We start from the raw sequence: 19,075 nt of genomic DNA, 5'->3' as shown, positions 1-19,075 counted from the left end.
CATGCCTTCCGCCTGGCTACTCCAACCTCGGCCAACAGCTCCGCCCCCCCCGCAGCTACTCGCCCAAGCCTCTCCAGGTTCTCCTTTACCCAAATCCAGATAGCAGATGTTCTGAAAGAGCTGCAAAACCTGGACCCGTACAAATCAGCTGGGCTTGACAATCTGGACCCTCTATTTCTGAAACTATCCGCCGCCATTGTCGCAACCCCTATTACCAGCCTGTTAAACCTCTCTTTCATATCGTCTGAGATCCCCAAGGATTGAAAAGCTATCACAGTCATCCCCCTCTTTGAAGGGGGAGACACCCTGGACCCAAACTGTTACAGACCTATATCCATCCTGCCCTGCCTATCTAAGGTCTTCGAAAGCCAAGTCAACAAACAGGTCACTGACCATCTCGAATCCCACCGTACCTTCTCCGCTGTGCAATCTGGTTTCCGAGCCGGTCACGGGTGCACCTCAGCCACGCTCAAGGCACTAAATGATATCATAACCGCCATCGATAAAAGACAGTACTGTGCAGCAGTCTTCATCGACCTTGCCAAGGCTTTCGACTCTGTCAATCACCATATTCTTATCGGCAGACTCAGTAGCCTCGGTTTTTCGGGTGACTGCCTTGCCTGGTTCACCAATTACTTTGCAGACAGAGTTCAGTGTGTCAAATCGGAGGGCATGCTGTCCGGTCCTCTGGCAGTCTCTATGGGGGTGCCACAGGGTTCAATTCTCGGGCCGACTCTTTTCTCTGTATATATCAATGATGTTGCTCTTGCTGCGGGCGATTCCCTGATCCACCTCTACGCAGACGACACCATTCTATATACTTCCGGCCCGTCCTTGGACACTGTACTATCTAACCTCCAAACGAGCTTCAATGCCATACAACACTCCTTCCGTGGCCTCCAACTGCTCTTAAACGCTAGTTTATTTTTTTATTTCACCTTTATCTAACCAGGTAGGCTAGTTGAGAACAAGTTCTCATTTGCAACTGCGACCTGGCCAAGATAAAGCATAGCAGTGTGAGCAGACAACACAGAGTTACTCATGGAGTAAACAATTAACAAGTCAATAACACAATAGGAAAAAAAAGTGGAGTCTATATACATTGTGTGCAAAAGGCATGAGGCAGGCAAATAATTACAATTTTGCAGATTAAAAACCAAATGCATGCTTTTCAACCGTTCGCTGCCTGCACCTGCACGCCTGACCAGCATCACCACCCTGGATGGTTCCGACCTTGACTATGTGGACATCTATAAGTACCTAGGTGTCTAGCTAGACTGTAAACTCTCCTTCCAGACTCATATCAAACATCTCCAATCGAAAATCAAATCAAGAGTCGGCTTTCTATTCCGCAACAAAGCCTCCTTCACTCACGTCGCCAAACTTACCCTAGTAAAACTGACTATCCTACCGATCCTCGACTTTGGCGATGTCATCTACAAAATTGCTTCCAACACTCTACTCAGCAAACTGGATGCAGTTTATCAGAGTGCCACCTGTTTTGTCACTAAAGCACCTTATACCACCCACCACTGCGACTTGTATGCTCTCGTCGGCTGGCCCTCGCTACATATTCGTCGCCAGACCCACTGGCTCCAGGTCATCTACAAGTCCATGCTAGGTAAAGCTCCGCCTTATCTCAGCTATTTATTATTATTATATATTAGCTCACTGGTCACGATGGCAACACCCATCCGTAGCACGCGCTCCAGCAGGTGTATCTCACTGATCATCCCTAAAGCCAACACCTCATTTGGCCGCCTTTCGTTCCAGTACTCTGCTGCCTGTGACTGGAACGAATTGCAAAAATCGCTGAAGTTGGAGACTTTTATCTCCCTCACCAACTTCAAACATCTGCTATCTGAGCAGCTAACTAATCGCTGCAGCTGTACATAGTCTATTGGTAAATAGCCCACCCATTTTCACCTACCTCATCCCCATACTGTTTTTATTTATTTACTTTTCTGCTCTTTTGCACACCAATATCTCTACCTGTACATGACCATCTGATCATTTATCACTCCAGTGTTAATCTGCAAAAATGTAATTATTCGCCTACCTCCACATGCCTTTTGCACACAATGTATATAGACTCCCTTTTTCTACTGTGTTATTGACGTGTTAATTGTTTACTCCATGTGTAACTCTGTGTTGTCTGTTCACACTGCTATGCTTTATCTTGGCCAGGTCGCAGTTGCAAATGAGAACTTGTTCTCAACTAGCCTACCTGGTTAAATAAAGGTGAAATAAATACATAAAAATAAATAAAATACATTCCTCTCCACAACCCATCTCCACAACCCAATCCCTCTTGTCCCACCCTCCCATTGTTGCCCTCTCTTACACATCTATGTTCCATTTGACCAATGTTAGGTTGAGTAATACACAGAAAGAATTCAGAATATTGTGACCCCCTGAGATAAACCTGAGTTCCTGGTTATGTTGCTTCTCTCTAGATGGTGAGAAATCCTTACCTGTGACAGTCAGATTGGCGCTGCTCTGCATGTCTCCAGTATCACAGGAGTATATGCCAGAGTCATCTGGGTCCACATTGTGGATGAGAAGCAGGTTGAGCTTGCCCTCCTTACGGTTCTCATACTTGTCTCCGTTAAGTAGGGGCATGTTGTTGCGTCTCCATGTGACAGGGGTAGTTAGGTCAGACGTCGTACAGGATAAGGTCGCAGTCTCCCCTTCCATGACGACGGTGTCCCGGGGCTTCTTCTCAATGAGTACTTTAACTGGACACAGAGGAAAGTCAACTCTCAAAATGTGTACAGTACATATATATTTGTGTTTATAGTTTATACTTCTTGGAGTTTTGTTGCACTGAATATGACTGTGATGAGCTGTTGTACAGCTGCACCATCGAGAGCATCCTGACTGGTTGCATCACTCACTGCCTGGTATGGCAACTGCTCGTCCTCTGACCGCAATGCACTGCAGAGGGTGATGCGAACGACCCAGTACATCACTGGGGCCAAGCTTCCTGCAATCCAAGACCTCTATACCAGGCGGTGTCAGAAGGCCTTAAAAATTGTCAAAGACTCCAGCCACCCTAGTCATACACTGTCATCTCTGCTACCGCACGGCAAGTGGTACCGGAGCGCCAAGTCTAGGTCCAAGAGGCTTTTAAACAGCTTCTACCCCCAAGCCATAAAACTCCTGAACATGGCTACCCAGACTATTTGCAGTGCCTTCCAACGCTTCTCACTCCCTCTTTACACCACTGCTACTCTCTGTTGTCATCTATGCATAGTCACTTTAATAACTCTACCTACATGTACATACTACCTCAAATATCCAGTGCCCCCCGCACATTGACTCTGTATCGGTACCCCCCTGTATATAGTCTCGCTATTGTTATTTCACTGCTGCTATTCAATTACTTGTTATATCCTGAGATTTTAGTGTATTCTGACCATCTGGATCATCATCTGGATCATCCAGATGGTCATTGGCAAACTTCAGACGGGCCTGGACATGCGCTGGCTTGAGCAGAGCGACCTTGCGTGCGCTGCAGGATTTTAATCCATGACGGCGTAGTGTGTTACTAATGGTTTTCTTTGAGACTGTGGTCCCAGCTCTCTTCAGGTGATTGACCAGGTCCTGCCGTGTAGTTCTGGGCTGATCCCTCACCTTCCTCATGATCATTGATGCCCCCTGAGTTGAGATCTTGCATGGAGCCCCAGACCGAGGGTGATTGACCGTCATCTTGAACTTCTTCCATTTTCTGTTGTCATCTATGCATAGTCACTTTAATAACTCTGCCTACATGTACATACTACCTCAAATATCCAGTGCCCCCGCAGATTGACTCTGTATCTGTACCACCCTGTATATAGTCTCGCTGTTGTTATTTCACTGCTGCTATTCAATCTACCTGTAAATCTACCTGTAATCTACTTGTTACTTTTATCTCTTGTTCTTAACTGTATTTTTTAAAACTGCATTGTTGGTTAGGGTCTCGTAATAAAGTGTTTCACTGTTGTATTCGGCGCATGAGACCAATACAAGTTGATTTGATTTGATGAGGTATGAGTCCTCTACATGCTGCAGGTGTGTGCTATTACACAACCAATCACACACATACCTTTCACAGACACAGAGGCGGTGGTCTCCACACAGCCTGCCTGGCACGAGTAGCTGCCACTGTCCTCGGACTTCAGCTCCAGGATGTGTAGCTGAAACACACAGCCATCCTGCTTCATCTGGTACTTCCTGTTGGGCCTGAGAGGCAGCCGGCCCTTACTCCACTGGACTGGGACTCCGGGCTTAGACAGCTCACATGAAAGGAAGGCCGTGCCTCCTTCCTCAGCCTCCACAGCCTGCAGCTCTTCTTCAAAGCATGGAGCCAGCTCTGGGTAGTTGGAAGACAATAAGGGAATTCCAAATCTATGTTCCATTTGACCAATGTTAGGGTGAGTAATAGAAAGAGATTATTCCAAATATTGTACTGTAATATTGTAAGATGTGGATCAATTATCAGTGAATTCTGAAAAGCTTTCCAAAGGATTGTTCAATAAGGTTGTGTTTTTAGGGAGAGATATTGCTTCTTGCAGAGTACGTACATTTTTCCACCATATTGTTATAGTGTTCATAAAATATAAAGTTATTTATGTTCTTAGCTTTATCCTTTGAAAATAGACACGTGAAAAGATTCTGGGGATGAGCATGCACATCTTCAATATGTACCCATTGATCCTCTTTAGTGCATTTAACTACATGTCGCAAGTAAAATGATTGGATAGTGAGTTGATACAATTCCAAGTCTGGAAGGTTAAAACCAGCCTCAGACTTATGAAGATGTAAAACTTTCCTTTTTTTTCTATGGATTTTATAACGAGTATACTTTTTTAAAGAATGTCTTCAAGTGGGGTAATTGGTATTACCGAAAATAAATACAAAAACTTTGGGAGTCATGCCAGTCTAAAGAAATGTAATCTACCTGTAAGGTTTATGGGAAGATTATTCAATTTTATTAGATCATATTTCATATTGTTGAGTAATGGAATAAAGTTATCTTGATATATTTGTTGTTTGTTGTCACTTATTAAGCATCCTAAGTATTTCATATGTTTTGTTATCCACTTAAAGGATTGCTGTATGTCATGAGGTATTCTTTTTTCCCCCATTATTTTGGTTATATCCTGAGATTTTAGTGTATTCTGAAAATATTTTTTAGCAAAGAGGGCATTGAGTTTTCAATATTGGTCAGGTATATCAGGAGATCACCTGCAAATATGTTAATTTTATATTCATGTTTACTAATACCGATCGATACCTGTTATATTTGGGTCCTGTCTAATTCTTAGTATTATTATGTTCTTCCTTCTCTGTCTCCCAAACCAAAAACATCCCTCTCCACAACCCCGTCCCAGTTCTCCCCTATTTACTCCACCCAATTCAAGCTTGTCCCACCCTCCCATTGTTGCCCTCTCTTACACATCTATGTTCCATTTGACCAATGTTAGGTTGAGTAATACACAGAAAGAATTCAGAATATTGTGACCCCCTGAGATAAACCTGAGTTCCTGGTTATGTTGCTTCTCTCTAGATGGTGGGAAATCCTTACCTGTGACAGTCAGATTGGCGCTGCTCTGCATGTCTCCAGTATCACAGGAGTATATGCCAGAGTCATCTGGGTCCACATTGTGGATGAGAAGCAGGTTGAGCTTGCCCTCCTTACGGTTCTCATACTTGTCTCCGTTAAGTAGGGGCATGTTGTTGCGTCTCCATGTGACAGGGGTAGTTAGGTCAGACGTCGTACAGGATAAGGTCGCCGTCTCCCCTTCCATGATGACGGTGTCCCGGGGCTTCTTCTCAATGAGTACTTTAACTGAACACAGAGGAAGGTCAACTCTCGAAATGTGTACAGGAGAGCATCCTGACTGGTTGCATCACTGCCTGGTACAGCAACTGCTCGGCCTCAGACCGCAATGCACTGCAGAGGTTGTTGCGAACGGCCCAGTACATCACTGGGGCCAAGCTTCCTGCCATCCAAGACCTCTATACCAGGCGGTGTCAGAAGAAGGCCTTAAAAATTGTCAAAGACTCCAGCCACCCTAGTCATAAACTGTCATCACTGCTACCGCATGGCAAATGGTACCGGAGGATTTTAAACAGCTTCTACCCCCAAGCCATAAAACTCCTGAACATCTAGTCAAATGGCTACCCAGACTATTTGCAGTGCCCCCCAACCCTTCTCACTCCCTCTTTACACCACTGCTACTCTCTGTTGTCATCTATGCATAGTCACTTTAATAACTCTACCTACATGTACATACTACCTCAAATATCCAGTGCCCCCCGCACATTGACTCTGTATCGGTACCCCCCTGTATATAGTCTCGCTATTGTTATTTCACTGCTGCTATTCAATTACTTGTTACTTTTATCTCTTGTTCTTATCTGTATTTTTTAAAACTGCATTGTTGGTTAGGGGCTCGTAATAAAACATTTCACTGTTGTATTCAGCGCATGAGACAAATACAAGTTGATTTGATTTGATGAGGTGTGAGTCCTCTACATGCAGCAGATGTGTTCCATTACACAACCAATCACACACATACCTTTCACAGACACAGAGGCGGTGGTCTCCACACAGCCTGCCTGGCACGAGTAGTTGCCACTGTCCTCGGACTTCAGCTCCAGGATGTGTAGCTGAAACACGCAGCCGTCCTGCTTCATCTGGTACTTCCTGTTGGGCCTGAGAGGCAGCCGGCCTTTCCTCCACTGGACTGGGACTCCGAGCTTAGACAGCTCACAAAACAGAAAGGCTGTGCCCCCTTCCTCAGCCTCCACAGCCTGCAGCTCCTCCTCGAAGTACGGTGGTAGCTCTGGGTAGATGGAAGAAAGTTAGTTTCACTCACATGTTCATAAAATACATCTTAAGGTGAGTATTGCACTTACAGAATATCCCCATAGAATGGCCCAGGAGGATAAGTCAAAGAATAACGTACTCTAACTAAGGTACAGAAAAACAGTGTTGCTTTATGTCTTTACCATTGACCGTCAGATTGGCATCGCTCTGCATGTCTCCAGTGTCACAAGAGTATATCCCAGAGTCCTCTGGTTCCGTCTCATGGATGAGCAGGAGGTTGAGCTTGCCCTTCTTATGCGTCTCATACTTGTCTCCGTTCAGGAGGGGCATGTTGTTCCTTCTCCATGTAACAGGGGTAATGAGGTCAGAGGTCGTACAGGATAAGGTGGCTGTCTCCCCTTCCATGATGTCAATGTCCTGGGGCTTCTTCACAATGTGTACTGGCAGAGACAGGAATCAGATTAAACTAAGTAAATGCTGCCTAATTGCATACACATACTGTATGAGTGGTTAAATATAATAATTTTGCATTGTACTGTCCATAAACAAATTAACAGAGGCAGCACACCTTTGGGTTTGGGGACAACTAGCAGTTGGGCAGAGGTTCTCTCCTCCCCAACCACGAAGGCTACGGTCCCGGTCTCCTCCGGGGTGGTCATGGTCAAGACCAGGCAGTGTTGGTGGCCCTCAAAGCTCATCTGGTTCATTTCGTTCTTCTGCAGTGGGCTGGAGCCCAGCCACCACTCTCCTTCACTCACCTCGGCGTGGGACAGCTCACACACAAACACTGCGTCCTGCCCGGCTGAGACTTTCATGTCCTTCAGTCCGGACAATATTTTCACACGCTCTGTAGAGAAAGAGTTAGACTCCGGAGCATTTTTAATAGGTTAATGTAGCAAGCCATACAGAGATGAGATGAATATTTGTGGAAAGATATAAGCTATCCTCTACCCACATTAATCACATACCAAAACAGGGTGAAACAAAGACTCATTGTGCTCCTATAATTTTGTAAGTTTAAAGAGGATATGCAGTACTGTAGATTTACTTCAGCCCCTACTAAGATTGGGTTAGGCCTACCTTTCACAACCAGCATGGCTGTGGTCTTCTTTCCCCTAGTGATGCAGCTGTACTCGCCGGCGTCCTCCAGACTCAGCTTCTCGATCTCCAGGGTGTGAACGGGACCTTTCTTTTTTACAATGAACCTCTCCCCATCTGTGACCAGGCGGGCGTCCTTCTTCCAGGTGACGGGGACAGTGGCACTGGATACCTCACAGGAGAGGACCACGGACTTCCCCTCCATCACCACATTGCTCTCCAGCTCCTTCTCAAAGAACACTGAGGCAGCAGCTGTATGTACCAGAGAGCGACATCATCAGAAAATGCCTTGTCCTTTAGGGCCATTGCACTATACAGTGTATATACGATACTGTGTAGGCTACGATTTGTCTGTCATGGCAAAACATTGTTCTAGAATATATTGAATATGTATGTTTTTTTTCCTAGAGAGAGCAATTGCATTGACCTCTTGCCTATTGCGTATTGTAGAACACTTTGGTACAGTTGCTGGGGAGGCCCATACATCAACTCTTTGTTTCCTGGTAAATGAGCATTTCATGTCCAACAAACACAAAATGACAGCCAGACAACAGTAGCGTACCTCTCACGTTGACTTCAGCAGTGGTTTTCTGATCTCCGAATATACAGCTGTACTCCCCCACGTCCTCTGGCTGGATGTTTTTAATGTGCAACTCTGCTATCTTTCCCTCCAGCTTAATCTGGTACCTTCCTCCAGGGCTCACCTCCTCCTCCCCTTTCCACCACTCCACCGGGACCCCAGCTTTAGACAGCTCACAGCGCAAGGTCACGATGCCCCCCTCTGAGGCCTCCTGGTTTTTAAGACCCATCTTGAAGGTGACAGGAATGGCTGAGGACATGAGATCCAAACCAACCATTGGTAGTGCTTTGCAAATATGTCATTAAGTACTTAAAGGGATATTTTACTCAAAAACTATATTTTAATATTTTGTTTATTGTTATTTTTTTTAAATATATAAATTCACTGTTAATACAATCCCCATAAATGTTGCATGTCAGCTGTTGAGTTTTCAAGATTTAAGAGCACTTTCAGTACAGAGCAAAAACGGTGATTGTTAAGCAAATTATATGCAAATTATCATTTTTCAATCAAATATCCCTTTAACAGGAACCAGGCTTAACAGAGGGAGGCCTTCCCCCATAAAGTTAAATAAAGTTATAGCAAACCAAGAGCAACTCCTCTTACGGGTGATGTTGACAGTGGCGGTGGTTTTGGCTTCTGCGTAAACACAGCTGTAGAATCCGGTGTCCTCGAGCACTGCATTCCTTATTGTCAGTTCCATCGCTGCCTCTCTCTTCTTTATCTGGTACTTTATTCCGTTCTTCAGCAGCTCCTCTCCTTTTCTCCACTCTGCCGTCAGTCCTGGTTTAGAGAGCTCGCAGAATAACGTCACACTGTTCTCCTCCTCGACTTCCTGGTTCTTCAACTTCACCTTGAACGTGACGGGAGGAGCTGGGGACAACAAGCAAAAGTAAATCGTAAAACTCATATAAAGTCCTCACAGCGGAAAAGTGTCAAACTCAGTTACTGCACAGACCCATGAAATATCAGAAACTGCAAGCAGATACAGGAACAAATACAAAGGGCATGTACAAGGCCTATGTCTTCGAGGGTTTATACAGTATATTTTTGTTGCATACATATTAACAACATATAACTAAGTGCATACTCAAAGTGTATCAATATAACCAGTCTGACTCACCCGTCACGGTCAGTTCAGCAGTTGACTGGGCATCTCGACTCTTACAGGTGTATTTCCCAGCATCCCTCTCCTCCACGTTATGGATGAGCAGTTTAGTGATGCGTCCCTCCTGCCTCATCTCATATTTGTCTCCAGACTTCAGGATGACTCTGCCCCTCCTCCAGTCCACTGGGTCACCAGGCTTGGAGAGCTCACACCAGAACTCCCCACTGTCCCCCTCTTTGATCACCACGTTCTGGGCCTCTCGTGTGAACATTACAGGGAGAGCTGACAAGAACACATATTTAAGACTGTGAGAAACATCATTTGGCTCAACTGCTTTGATTTCCATCCATCAGTGGCATGTTATTTGACAAGCAGGGTCAATGATTCATCTCATGTGTATCCCCATCCCTCTTTATGGAAAATTCACTTAATCCAAACATGACATTTAAAGACATTGACATTTTCAGAAGCACATCAAAATATTAGTGTTGAGCAGGCCTGAACGTCAGTTTTGGAACATACCCCTAACTTTGATATCAGCTGTCGTCTTGACGTTGCAGGCTGTGACACAGCTGTACTCCCCAGCATCCTGAAGGACCGCATTCCTGATGACCATCTCCACGGTCCTGCCCTCCTGCTTCATCTGGTGCCGCTCACCTTCCCTCAGCAGCTCCTCTCCCTTCAGCCACACCACAGGGACCCCCGATTTAGACAGCTCACAGCGCAACGTCACGCTGCCCTCTTCTGGAGCCTCTTGGTTTTTCAACGTCTGTTTGAAAGTGGCTGGGATGGCTGAAGAATGACACAAAGCCATAACATCAACCGCGTGTGGGATTGAAGGGTACACTGTGAATTTTGAATGTCAAGAAGACACATTTTTCAACAACAACAAAAATTGTTCCTCCTACCAGTGATAATGATGGTGGCGAAGGTTTGCTGGTCTTCCAACACGCAGCTGTAGACACCACTGTCCTCGGGCAAGGTTTTCCTGATGACCAGCTCCAACGTTGCATCTTTCTGCTTCATCTGGTACTTCTCTCCGTTCTGCAGAAGAGCTGTTCCTCTCCTCCATTCAACCGACAACCCTGGTTTGGAGAGCTCGCAGCGCAACGTCACAGTGTTGCCCTCCTCAACCTGAACGTTCCTCAACTCTTCTATAAATGTGACCGGGCGAGCTGAAAGACACCATAGGAGAGGGTAGTCAAAACCTACATGAAACCTACATTTCCCTTTGTTTATGTAAGCGACTGGGATTGAATACAAAACATGTGTCCTATTGATTCAATCTGCAGTCCATTTTCCCAATGAAACATTCAAGCTTTCTCCAACATCTCCGTAAGACAAACAACTCATGACTTCTGCACTTAACATAACCAAAATATACCCACCCTTTATTGTAACAGTTGCTGTGGTCTTTTGTTCGCCACAAATACAGGCGTAAACCCCGCTGTCCTCCAGATTTGCGTCGATAATCTTCAATTCCACCAGTAAATCTTTCTTCCTCATCTGGTACTTGGCTACATTCGTCAACAGCTTTGCTCCCCTCTTCCACTCAACTGAGGCTGCTGCTTTAGACAGTTCACAGTGTAGCGTCACAGTCTTACCCTCCTCAACTTCCACGTTCCTCAGCTGTTCTTTGAAAGTGGGGGGTGGGCCTGAGGAAAACCAGGAACAGTAGTGAGTGGTGGTACAACTTGCACGTGGAAAGGACAATGGGCTAGTCCATGTCATGCTTTATGCTTGTGCTTCTGTCACAGAGAGAATTCACTAATCCAGAAGAGCTTTTGGATTTCCTGGGGTGGAATGAAAGCTGAAATACAGTACTCTTCTTCAATGACAAGACATCTTTTTTTTGATGCAGCATCCGGTTTATTCTTTCACTTTCAGAGCAGCGCTGCGAGACAATGTTATTATTGGTTCTCAGGCACATTGCTACAGGCAACAGGGCATTTTACTGGCTCGTTGCTCATTGAAGAATCAGTGATGAACATACCCGGTCTCCTTAGCAACGTCCCATTCATTTTGCACTGTTTTTTGTTGACTAAATGGAGAGTTAAATGTGGTATGCCTAGGGCTGGCGGTCACAAGTTATGAAGGCAGTCAAATTCCACGTGGCCGTTTAGTCACGGTAATTAGGCTTCTCTAAGCTATGATGCTGCTGATGGTCATTAGTAGCCTACCAAACTTGCTAACTGCCTGGTACTCAGCACTCTATTGCCCCACTAATCTCTCTGGCATCAATGCAAATATTATCAAAAAATCGAATCAAACACTTCATGAGAGCCCATGAGAGCTCATGTTGTGCAACATTTCTATAGTCTATGCAATTGCGCGAGAAAACAGAGTGATGGCCTCTACTAAAAAGAGGAGGATCCCATCAGCTTTCTATAGGCTAGGCCTTCTAGATTTATTTCTCAACTTTACTAATATTAAGCACATTGTTTATATTTACAATAGGAGTATAGCCTACCTGGCTTGCATGAAAATTAACCATATGAAAAGCGTCCTCCATTCACTATTTAAATGCATAGATGACATATATTTCTTCCTGTTGTCCCTGTTTCGATACAAGTGCATGATAATGGTCCATTCTAAATCAAAACAAATTTCACACATATTATTTAGTATATGTAAGTGCAAGATTAAATCAACAATAGTCTCATGGGTGACAATATTAGCCTATCTCTTATAATGATATTATCAGGGAGGGAGTTTTTCCTAGCCACCGTGCTTCTACACCTGCATTTCTTGCTGTTTGGGGTTAAAGGCTGGGTTTCTGTACAGCACTTTAAAATATCAGCTGATGTAAGAAGGGCTTCATAAATACATTTGATTTGAATGATGCCCGGCATAAAAAACAACACATTTTTTCCCCGATTTCTTCTAATCATAGTCGCACACCTCATGTAGGCTAGCCCATAGGCCTATATGTTTTTATAAGGTTTGTATCACAACTAAAGTGGCCAAATAACTTCTTAAAATTAAGCACATTAGTCCACTTTACAAGGGGTGTAAAGCCTAACTGGCATACATAAGCCATGTGTGAGTTTCAAGTTTGGGAAAGATAACTTTCACCATAAAAATCCCCCTTTATAATAAAAGCATTACATGCATAATTGAATTTGGGTCACTTTTGATAATGGTGTTTATAATGTGAAGAAATAGCCTAATAGTTTATCAACATTTTAAGCTGAACGTTCTGATCTGTTGCATCAGCCACATTGCGTAAAAAAGGTTTTTGATGCTAGTGGTTAAATTAATTTGGGATCTATTGCACCCCACAACTGTCCCAGACTATGTTTGGAATATTTATTTCTCACACAGAATAGGTCGACTTTTTTACTGTGGGGGATAGTTGATTGACATAGGCTGGTGCTTTTGCTGTTCGTTAGGCCAACTCATCTTGTTGGCTGACGAAAAGTAAATATGGACAGTTCTTCCAATATCTTCAAAACGCACCTCGGAATTGGATAAGGGCGCGCGCAGTTGAGTCCCCGATGAGTCTGTCTTCACTTGTAGCCTGTGAGAAAGACCCCGATCACTTGATGGAGAGCCATGTGAGTGAGAGGTGATTCAGAGCGCTCAGCACTCAGGGAGAGAGGTACAACGGCCACTGGCACGAAAGGCATGGATTTTATTACGGTGCAGTACGCCACACAAAGGGGATGCTTCCGTTAAATTTTAGGCATTAACAAGTGCTTGTCAAATTGTGAATAAGTGACTGATGTAGTGTGTGTAGCCTGCGCAAAAAAACAAAGCAGAGCTCATGCCTTTCAAGCAACTCTTTTCAAATTATCATTAGAGTCGCATAAAATCTAAATATATAGCCCAACGTTTGTAGAACAACTAAAGTTACATTAATAACTTGTGGTCCTTCTGTGGCTCAGTTGGTAGAGCATGGCGCTTGTAACGCCAGGGTAGTGGGTTCGATTCCCGGGACCACCCATACGTAGAATGTATGCACACATGACTGTAAGTCGCTTTGGATAAAAGCGTCAGCTAAATGGCATATATTATTATTATTATTAACTCTAAATTAAGCATATAGGAATACCGCTCAACACAGAACAGCCATATTTGCTCACTCCCTCAAATTATTTGGAGAAAATATCCTTTCTATTTTTATTCAGCCTTGTTCAACTGTATTATTCATACTATAAAATAATGCCAAGGAATTCTAAGCAAATCTTGTCTGCTAAATGAACAAGTGTAGCCCACAGCCATTTGGTATAACCAGATCAGGACCTAACATAAGGACAACTCAGAGAATGCTATTCTGTTCTTCTGAAATAGACTACATCTTCTTCATATCATGCTTCTTTAGACCTGTCTAAAATAAAGAATGGATTTATTGTGAAGGTGTAGGCTATATTACATGGGTCTATTAGACTTTTTAAAATGTAGATTTGTATTTATTCCTTTATTTAACTAGATGCTCCAAAGGTCCTGGCTTGTGGGCAATGTGCGGAAGCCAGGAGATGCTACATGTGTTTATGTTAATCAGCGGTCAATTACCGTGAGACCGACAGTTATTTGCATGACAATCACCGGCTAATGACATTTCATAACCGCCACAGCTCTGGGTAATGCCTACTTATTGCAAGTTGTGTGCCCCAGACATACGATTACTAGGCAGCCTCTTTGGATCACTGAAAAGCTTGAGCAGGAGTATAACGACCAGACCACAGCGATCCATTTTCTGCACGCCTCACATCTTACACACAGACAGCAACCACAAAAAGACTCGCAGTAACACTGATCTGAGGATTTGTTTTCTGCGCACAGTGGTTTCAAGAAACTTCGATTGCAGTAATCCCAGTCATAAATGTCCTGTAAAGGATTAAATCATATAGAGCATTCTGGACCTTGAACTTGCCTGATAACGTTCATATTCGAGGACTCTGATCTATTAACCCTTTACAGGACAATAAGCAGGTAACCAAACAGTTACAAGTGAGGGACAAAGCTCTTTCAGTGCTGAGTACTTAAATCATGGGTACACAGGAAGAAAAATAACTGTCATGATGTCGGCCTGGGGGGTAGGTTTATGACAGTCATAAATACCTCTTCTCCCCTTTTTCCTCTCTCTACCCTACTGAGGTTACATTTGCAAAACCCTTGGTTAACATAGAGATTCTGGGAACATCAGTAGGTGGGGGGAAATGAACTATATTCTGGTAATCCAAACAATTGAACATATGTGGTGGTACTTAATGAATATGATGTCAGTTCGGTTCTCATCAATGATAAGATGGCATAAACTCTACAGTGGAAAGTCTACAAATCAGAGTTATCGGATTCACATGAAATTGTTGTTCAATTTAAATGTTTGAATATGAAATTATTTGTGATGGGATGAAATGTGATTTTAGCTTCTAAAATGTGAGATGTGGGATTTCATAATCAATCAGTGGCCCGCCCTGTGAAGGGACATGGGCTATAAAACTTTTCAAATACGCCCTCCTCTCCCTTCCTATATAAGCCCTTGATGACAATAGAACTTCCTGTTCCGGGGGATGTAGGACGACGGTCCTATGTCAGAATGGTTCAGATAATAACTACAGAACGAAGCCAACATCAGCGTGAGCTTGGGTTGCGAATGGTATGAACTTTGAACTCTTATTCACTACAGAAGTGATACCTCCTAGCCGTTGAGTTAGCAACAGCCGCTGCAAACGAGGGTTAGGAAGGAACAGACTGAGTATCCCGTCTATCACACAACGACGTTACTACAACGTATCCAATTGACCACCAGAGACATTCTTCAAAGGACAAAGGACTTGGTTTGGCAACACGGCCTTCCATCTTCCACCAACCTACCGAAGCGCAGCTCAGAGTAAATATTTATTGCATTTTCCTTTTCCAAATGGGCGGTAATTTAGAATGCATAAGATACTGTATTTACGATAGCCCAGCTTCTTCCCTTTGTTCCTCAGTCTTCCTGCTCCTTCACTCAACCCAGCCCCTTTTTCATTTGTGTAACAAGCTGTCATATCTGTTCCGCCCGCTAGGGACTTTTTCCTTTATGACGTAATTTGTAATCAAGTTATGATTTAACTATATGTATTTGTAATTCTGTGTGATTAGTTTGGTATTTCGTAAATAAATAATTAAACCCAATTTTGTATTACTGATTCAAATTGTTAGCCAGGGTTCATGCAGATAACCAAGAATTTACAACTTTCAGATGATACTGAAGTAAGATGACGATTGATATTGACTGCTATTGATGTAAAATATTACTAGGTCTTTAAGAGTTTATTCGGAAGATAACAGCTCTATAAATATTATTTTGTGGTGCCCGACTCTCTAGTTAATTACATTTACATGATTAGCTCAATCAGGTGATATTAATTGCAGAGAAATTCTTTTATAGAATAGCATGTCATATCACTTAATCCGGCATAGCCAAAGACACGACAGAACTGTATGTAATTTAACCTCTCTTGTTTATCACACTGGACTGAAGATTCCCCTGGATGTACAGTACCACAAATGCACGCAGGAATTTGTATTTCATCATAATGAAGTCATGGTTAATAAAAAATCTATCCATGTTCACAGACCACACATTAAAAGAAAAATGTCTGAGAGTGCATTCATAGCTTTGGTCTGACTCACCCGTTACGGTCAGTTCAGCAGTTGACTTGGCATCTCGACTCTTACAGGTGTATTTCCCAGCATCCCTCTCCTCCACGTTATGGATGAGCAGTTTAGTGATGCGTCCCTCCTGCCTCATCTCATATTTGTCTCCAGACTTCAGGATGACTCTGCCCCTCCTCCAGTCCACTGGGTCACCAGGTTTGGAGAGCTCACACCAGAACTCCCCACTGTCCCCCTCTTTGATCACCACGTTCTGGACCTCTTGTGTGAACATTACAGGGAGAGCTGTGGAAACATTAACATTGGTTCATATTGTATGAGCGCAAGAAGTACAAATAGAAACTAACTATTTTTATGGTCTCAAAGCAGGAGTCACTCAACCTAAAGAAGTCAATTAGCTTATTTAGAAGGAAAAGCATTGATATCAAATGTTTCTTACCCTGCACTTTAACTTCAGCGGTGGTCTTCTGGTCTCCAGTGACACAGCTGTACTTCCCTATGTCCTCCGGTTGCACGTTGGTAATGGTCATCTCAGCTATTTTCCCCTCCAGTTTCATCTGGTACTTTCCTCCAGACAGGTCTTGGGACAGTTCTGTCTCCCCCCTCCACCACTCCACTGAGACCCCAGCCTTAGACAGCTCACAGTGCAGGGTTATGCTGCCCTCCTCTGGGGCCTCCTGGTTCTTCAGACCCACTTTGAAGGTGGCAGGTACAGCTTGGGGGGAAAAAACAATTTCATCATAGAGTGAACATTGAATGTACTGAAAGCTAGAACAGCCTTGAGAAACCTTTCCCTTCGGTGGATAAGATGAAGGCCATTGAATGAACCCTACACTATAGCTAAGGCCTCTGGTTAAGTTGGCGGATGCGACGTTGGTGGATGCGGAGGATTCAGACATAACCTATGCAAAAAACAGATACCTCTAGCTTAAAAAGACAGACTCTTACAGGGATTTGTTATTATTATGCTAATTAGATGTACGCAGGGGGCGCAGACATCGCCTCTAGTTTAACCAAGTTTATGTGCCATTAACATCAGTGACAGTTGTTTCATTAGAGCACAGAGCACCCCCTACCAATGACTTTGACAGTGGCCTTGGTCTTCTTGTCCCGACACACACAGCTGTAGACTCCACTGTCCTCTGGCAGAGCCTCCCTGATGAGGAGTTCCAGTGCTGAGTCTGTCTGCTTGATCTGGTATTTGTCTCCATTCTGCAGTATCCTCTCTCCTCCCAATCTCCACTCCACTGGCACCCCTGCTTTAGACAGCTCACAGTGCAGCGAGATGGTGTTCCCTTCCTCAGTCTGCAGGTTCTTCAGCTTTTGCTTGAAAGTGATGGGAATTGCTGGAAGACACCATGGCAATGAGAGACATGAAATGCCTCCTATTCACTTCAAGGACTGTGATTTCATGCTGATGCACTGCATACAATTTTGTTCACATTGGATATGAATTCAATGTGAATTTAAATCTTTTCTCAGTTGTCTCAGACCCTTACCTGTGACTGTAACACCGGCTGTGGTTTCCACATTGCCACAAACACAGGTGTAGATATTGCTGTCTTCAGGTTTGGCATCTATTATCTTCAGTTCATTCACCAACTCTCTCTGTCTTATCTGAAACCGCTCTCCGTTGTTCAGCAGCTCCTCTCCTCCCCTCATCCATTCTACAGGGACTCCTGGTTTAGAGAGCTCACAGTGTAACACCAAATTGTTCCCCTCTTCAACATGCACATTCCTCAGCTTTTGTTTGAAGGTAACAGGCAGGGCTGAAGAAACATGAAGAAAGAAAATATGAGAATAGTACAAACATTTTATATATTTTTTTAATTGCCTTTATGTAAATGTCCGAAATGTACATTTATAAAATGTAACTTCAGGAAAGATTAGCTCTACATAAAAACATAATAAGGCTGAGAAACTTCCTACCGCTGATTTTGACGGTGGCTGTGGTCTTTTGGTCTGCACACTCACAGCTGTAGACTCCACTGTCTTCAGGCACAGTTTTCCATATCTGAACCTCCGATATGGTCTCTCTCTTCCTTATCTGAAACTTCACCCCATTCTTTAACAGCTCCTCCCCTTTCCTCCACTCCACAGGGACTCCTGGTTTAGAAAGCTCACAGCGCAACGTTAAACTGTTGCCCTCCTCGGCCTGAACATTTTTCAACTGTTGTGTGAAGGAGATGGGGATGGCTGGGGAGTAAATAGACATATTTTAGTATTAACCACCAACGGCATGAAGACTGAATGACAATGGGAAATGTCTATGAAAAATAGTTCCATTAATATTCAGATAGATTGGTTTTAAGTTGTGGGTGTGATAATGCAACATTGCAAAGTTATTGAATTCATTTTTTTTTTACTCCATATGATGCATCCTGGAAATTGAAATGGAAAGCAAGGATGGCGTTTACCGTGGACTGTGAGGCTGGCTGTGGTTCTGTGGTCTCGGCACTGACAGGTGTAATCTCCTGAGTCCTGAGGCTTCGGGCCAGTGATGGTCAAAGAGATGAAGGACCTCTTCTGCTTCATCAGGTACCTCTCTCCAGCTCTGAGGGTCTCCAAGCCCCTCCTCCAGTGGAACGCAACCCCCGGCAGGGAGAACTCACAGGAAAGGGTCACATCCTCCCCCTCCTTTACCTCCATGCTCTGCAGCGGCTGGGTGAACTCAGCTGGAATGGCTGGAATAGAAAGAAGGACAGCATCTTCCAGTGAGTAATACTGTACATTGTACTTTGACAAGAATACTCTAGGGGGAGCTGTAAAGCAAACAGGTAAAGAAGTAATCCTGTTTTGTCTTCTGAAATAATTGTTATCATACTTGGCTATGACCACTATTCCATAACTTACTACTTTACATGTG

General features: G+C 43.8%; 1 protein-coding gene across 50 annotated transcripts in view; it reads right to left on the bottom strand.

Annotated features, from left to right (window-relative positions):
• Nucleotides 1–19,075, bottom strand: part of LOC118387118 (obscurin) — a 91,989-nt gene that overhangs the window by 60,308 nt on the left and 12,606 nt on the right. For 38 of the 50 annotated variants that reach the window (XM_052526965.1, XM_052526968.1, XM_052526972.1 and 35 more), the window contains 19 exons: nt 18,627–18,893; nt 18,139–18,405; nt 17,709–17,978; nt 17,286–17,555; nt 16,649–16,924; nt 16,228–16,494; nt 10,995–11,261; nt 10,515–10,781; nt 10,129–10,398; nt 9,622–9,888; nt 9,105–9,371; nt 8,481–8,747; nt 7,901–8,170; nt 7,389–7,667; nt 7,003–7,260; nt 6,570–6,836; nt 5,573–5,836; nt 4,091–4,357; nt 2,475–2,738 (listed from right to left, as the gene is read on the bottom strand). In XM_052526965.1, coding sequence (XP_052382925.1) covers nt 2,475–2,738; nt 4,091–4,357; nt 5,573–5,836; nt 6,570–6,836; nt 7,003–7,260; nt 7,389–7,667; nt 7,901–8,170; nt 8,481–8,747; nt 9,105–9,371; nt 9,622–9,888; nt 10,129–10,398; nt 10,515–10,781; nt 10,995–11,261; nt 16,228–16,494; nt 16,649–16,924; nt 17,286–17,555; nt 17,709–17,978; nt 18,139–18,405; nt 18,627–18,893 — 5,091 coding nt within the window. The remainder of the gene's footprint in view (nt 1–2,474; nt 2,739–4,090; nt 4,358–5,572; nt 5,837–6,569; nt 6,837–7,002; nt 7,261–7,388; nt 7,668–7,900; nt 8,171–8,480; nt 8,748–9,104; nt 9,372–9,621; nt 9,889–10,128; nt 10,399–10,514; nt 10,782–10,994; nt 11,262–16,227; nt 16,495–16,648; nt 16,925–17,285; nt 17,556–17,708; nt 17,979–18,138; nt 18,406–18,626; nt 18,894–19,075) is intronic. The other 12 variants (XM_052526966.1, XM_052527059.1, XM_052527056.1 and 9 more) reach the window with 6 other exon arrangements.

This window comes from Oncorhynchus keta, chromosome 1 (assembly GCF_023373465.1).
Source record: "Oncorhynchus keta strain PuntledgeMale-10-30-2019 chromosome 1, Oket_V2, whole genome shotgun sequence".
NCBI lineage: Eukaryota > Metazoa > Chordata > Actinopteri > Salmoniformes > Salmonidae > Oncorhynchus > Oncorhynchus keta.
Note: the sequence above shows the minus strand (reverse complement) of the source record. Positions and strands in the feature narration are given on the sequence as shown.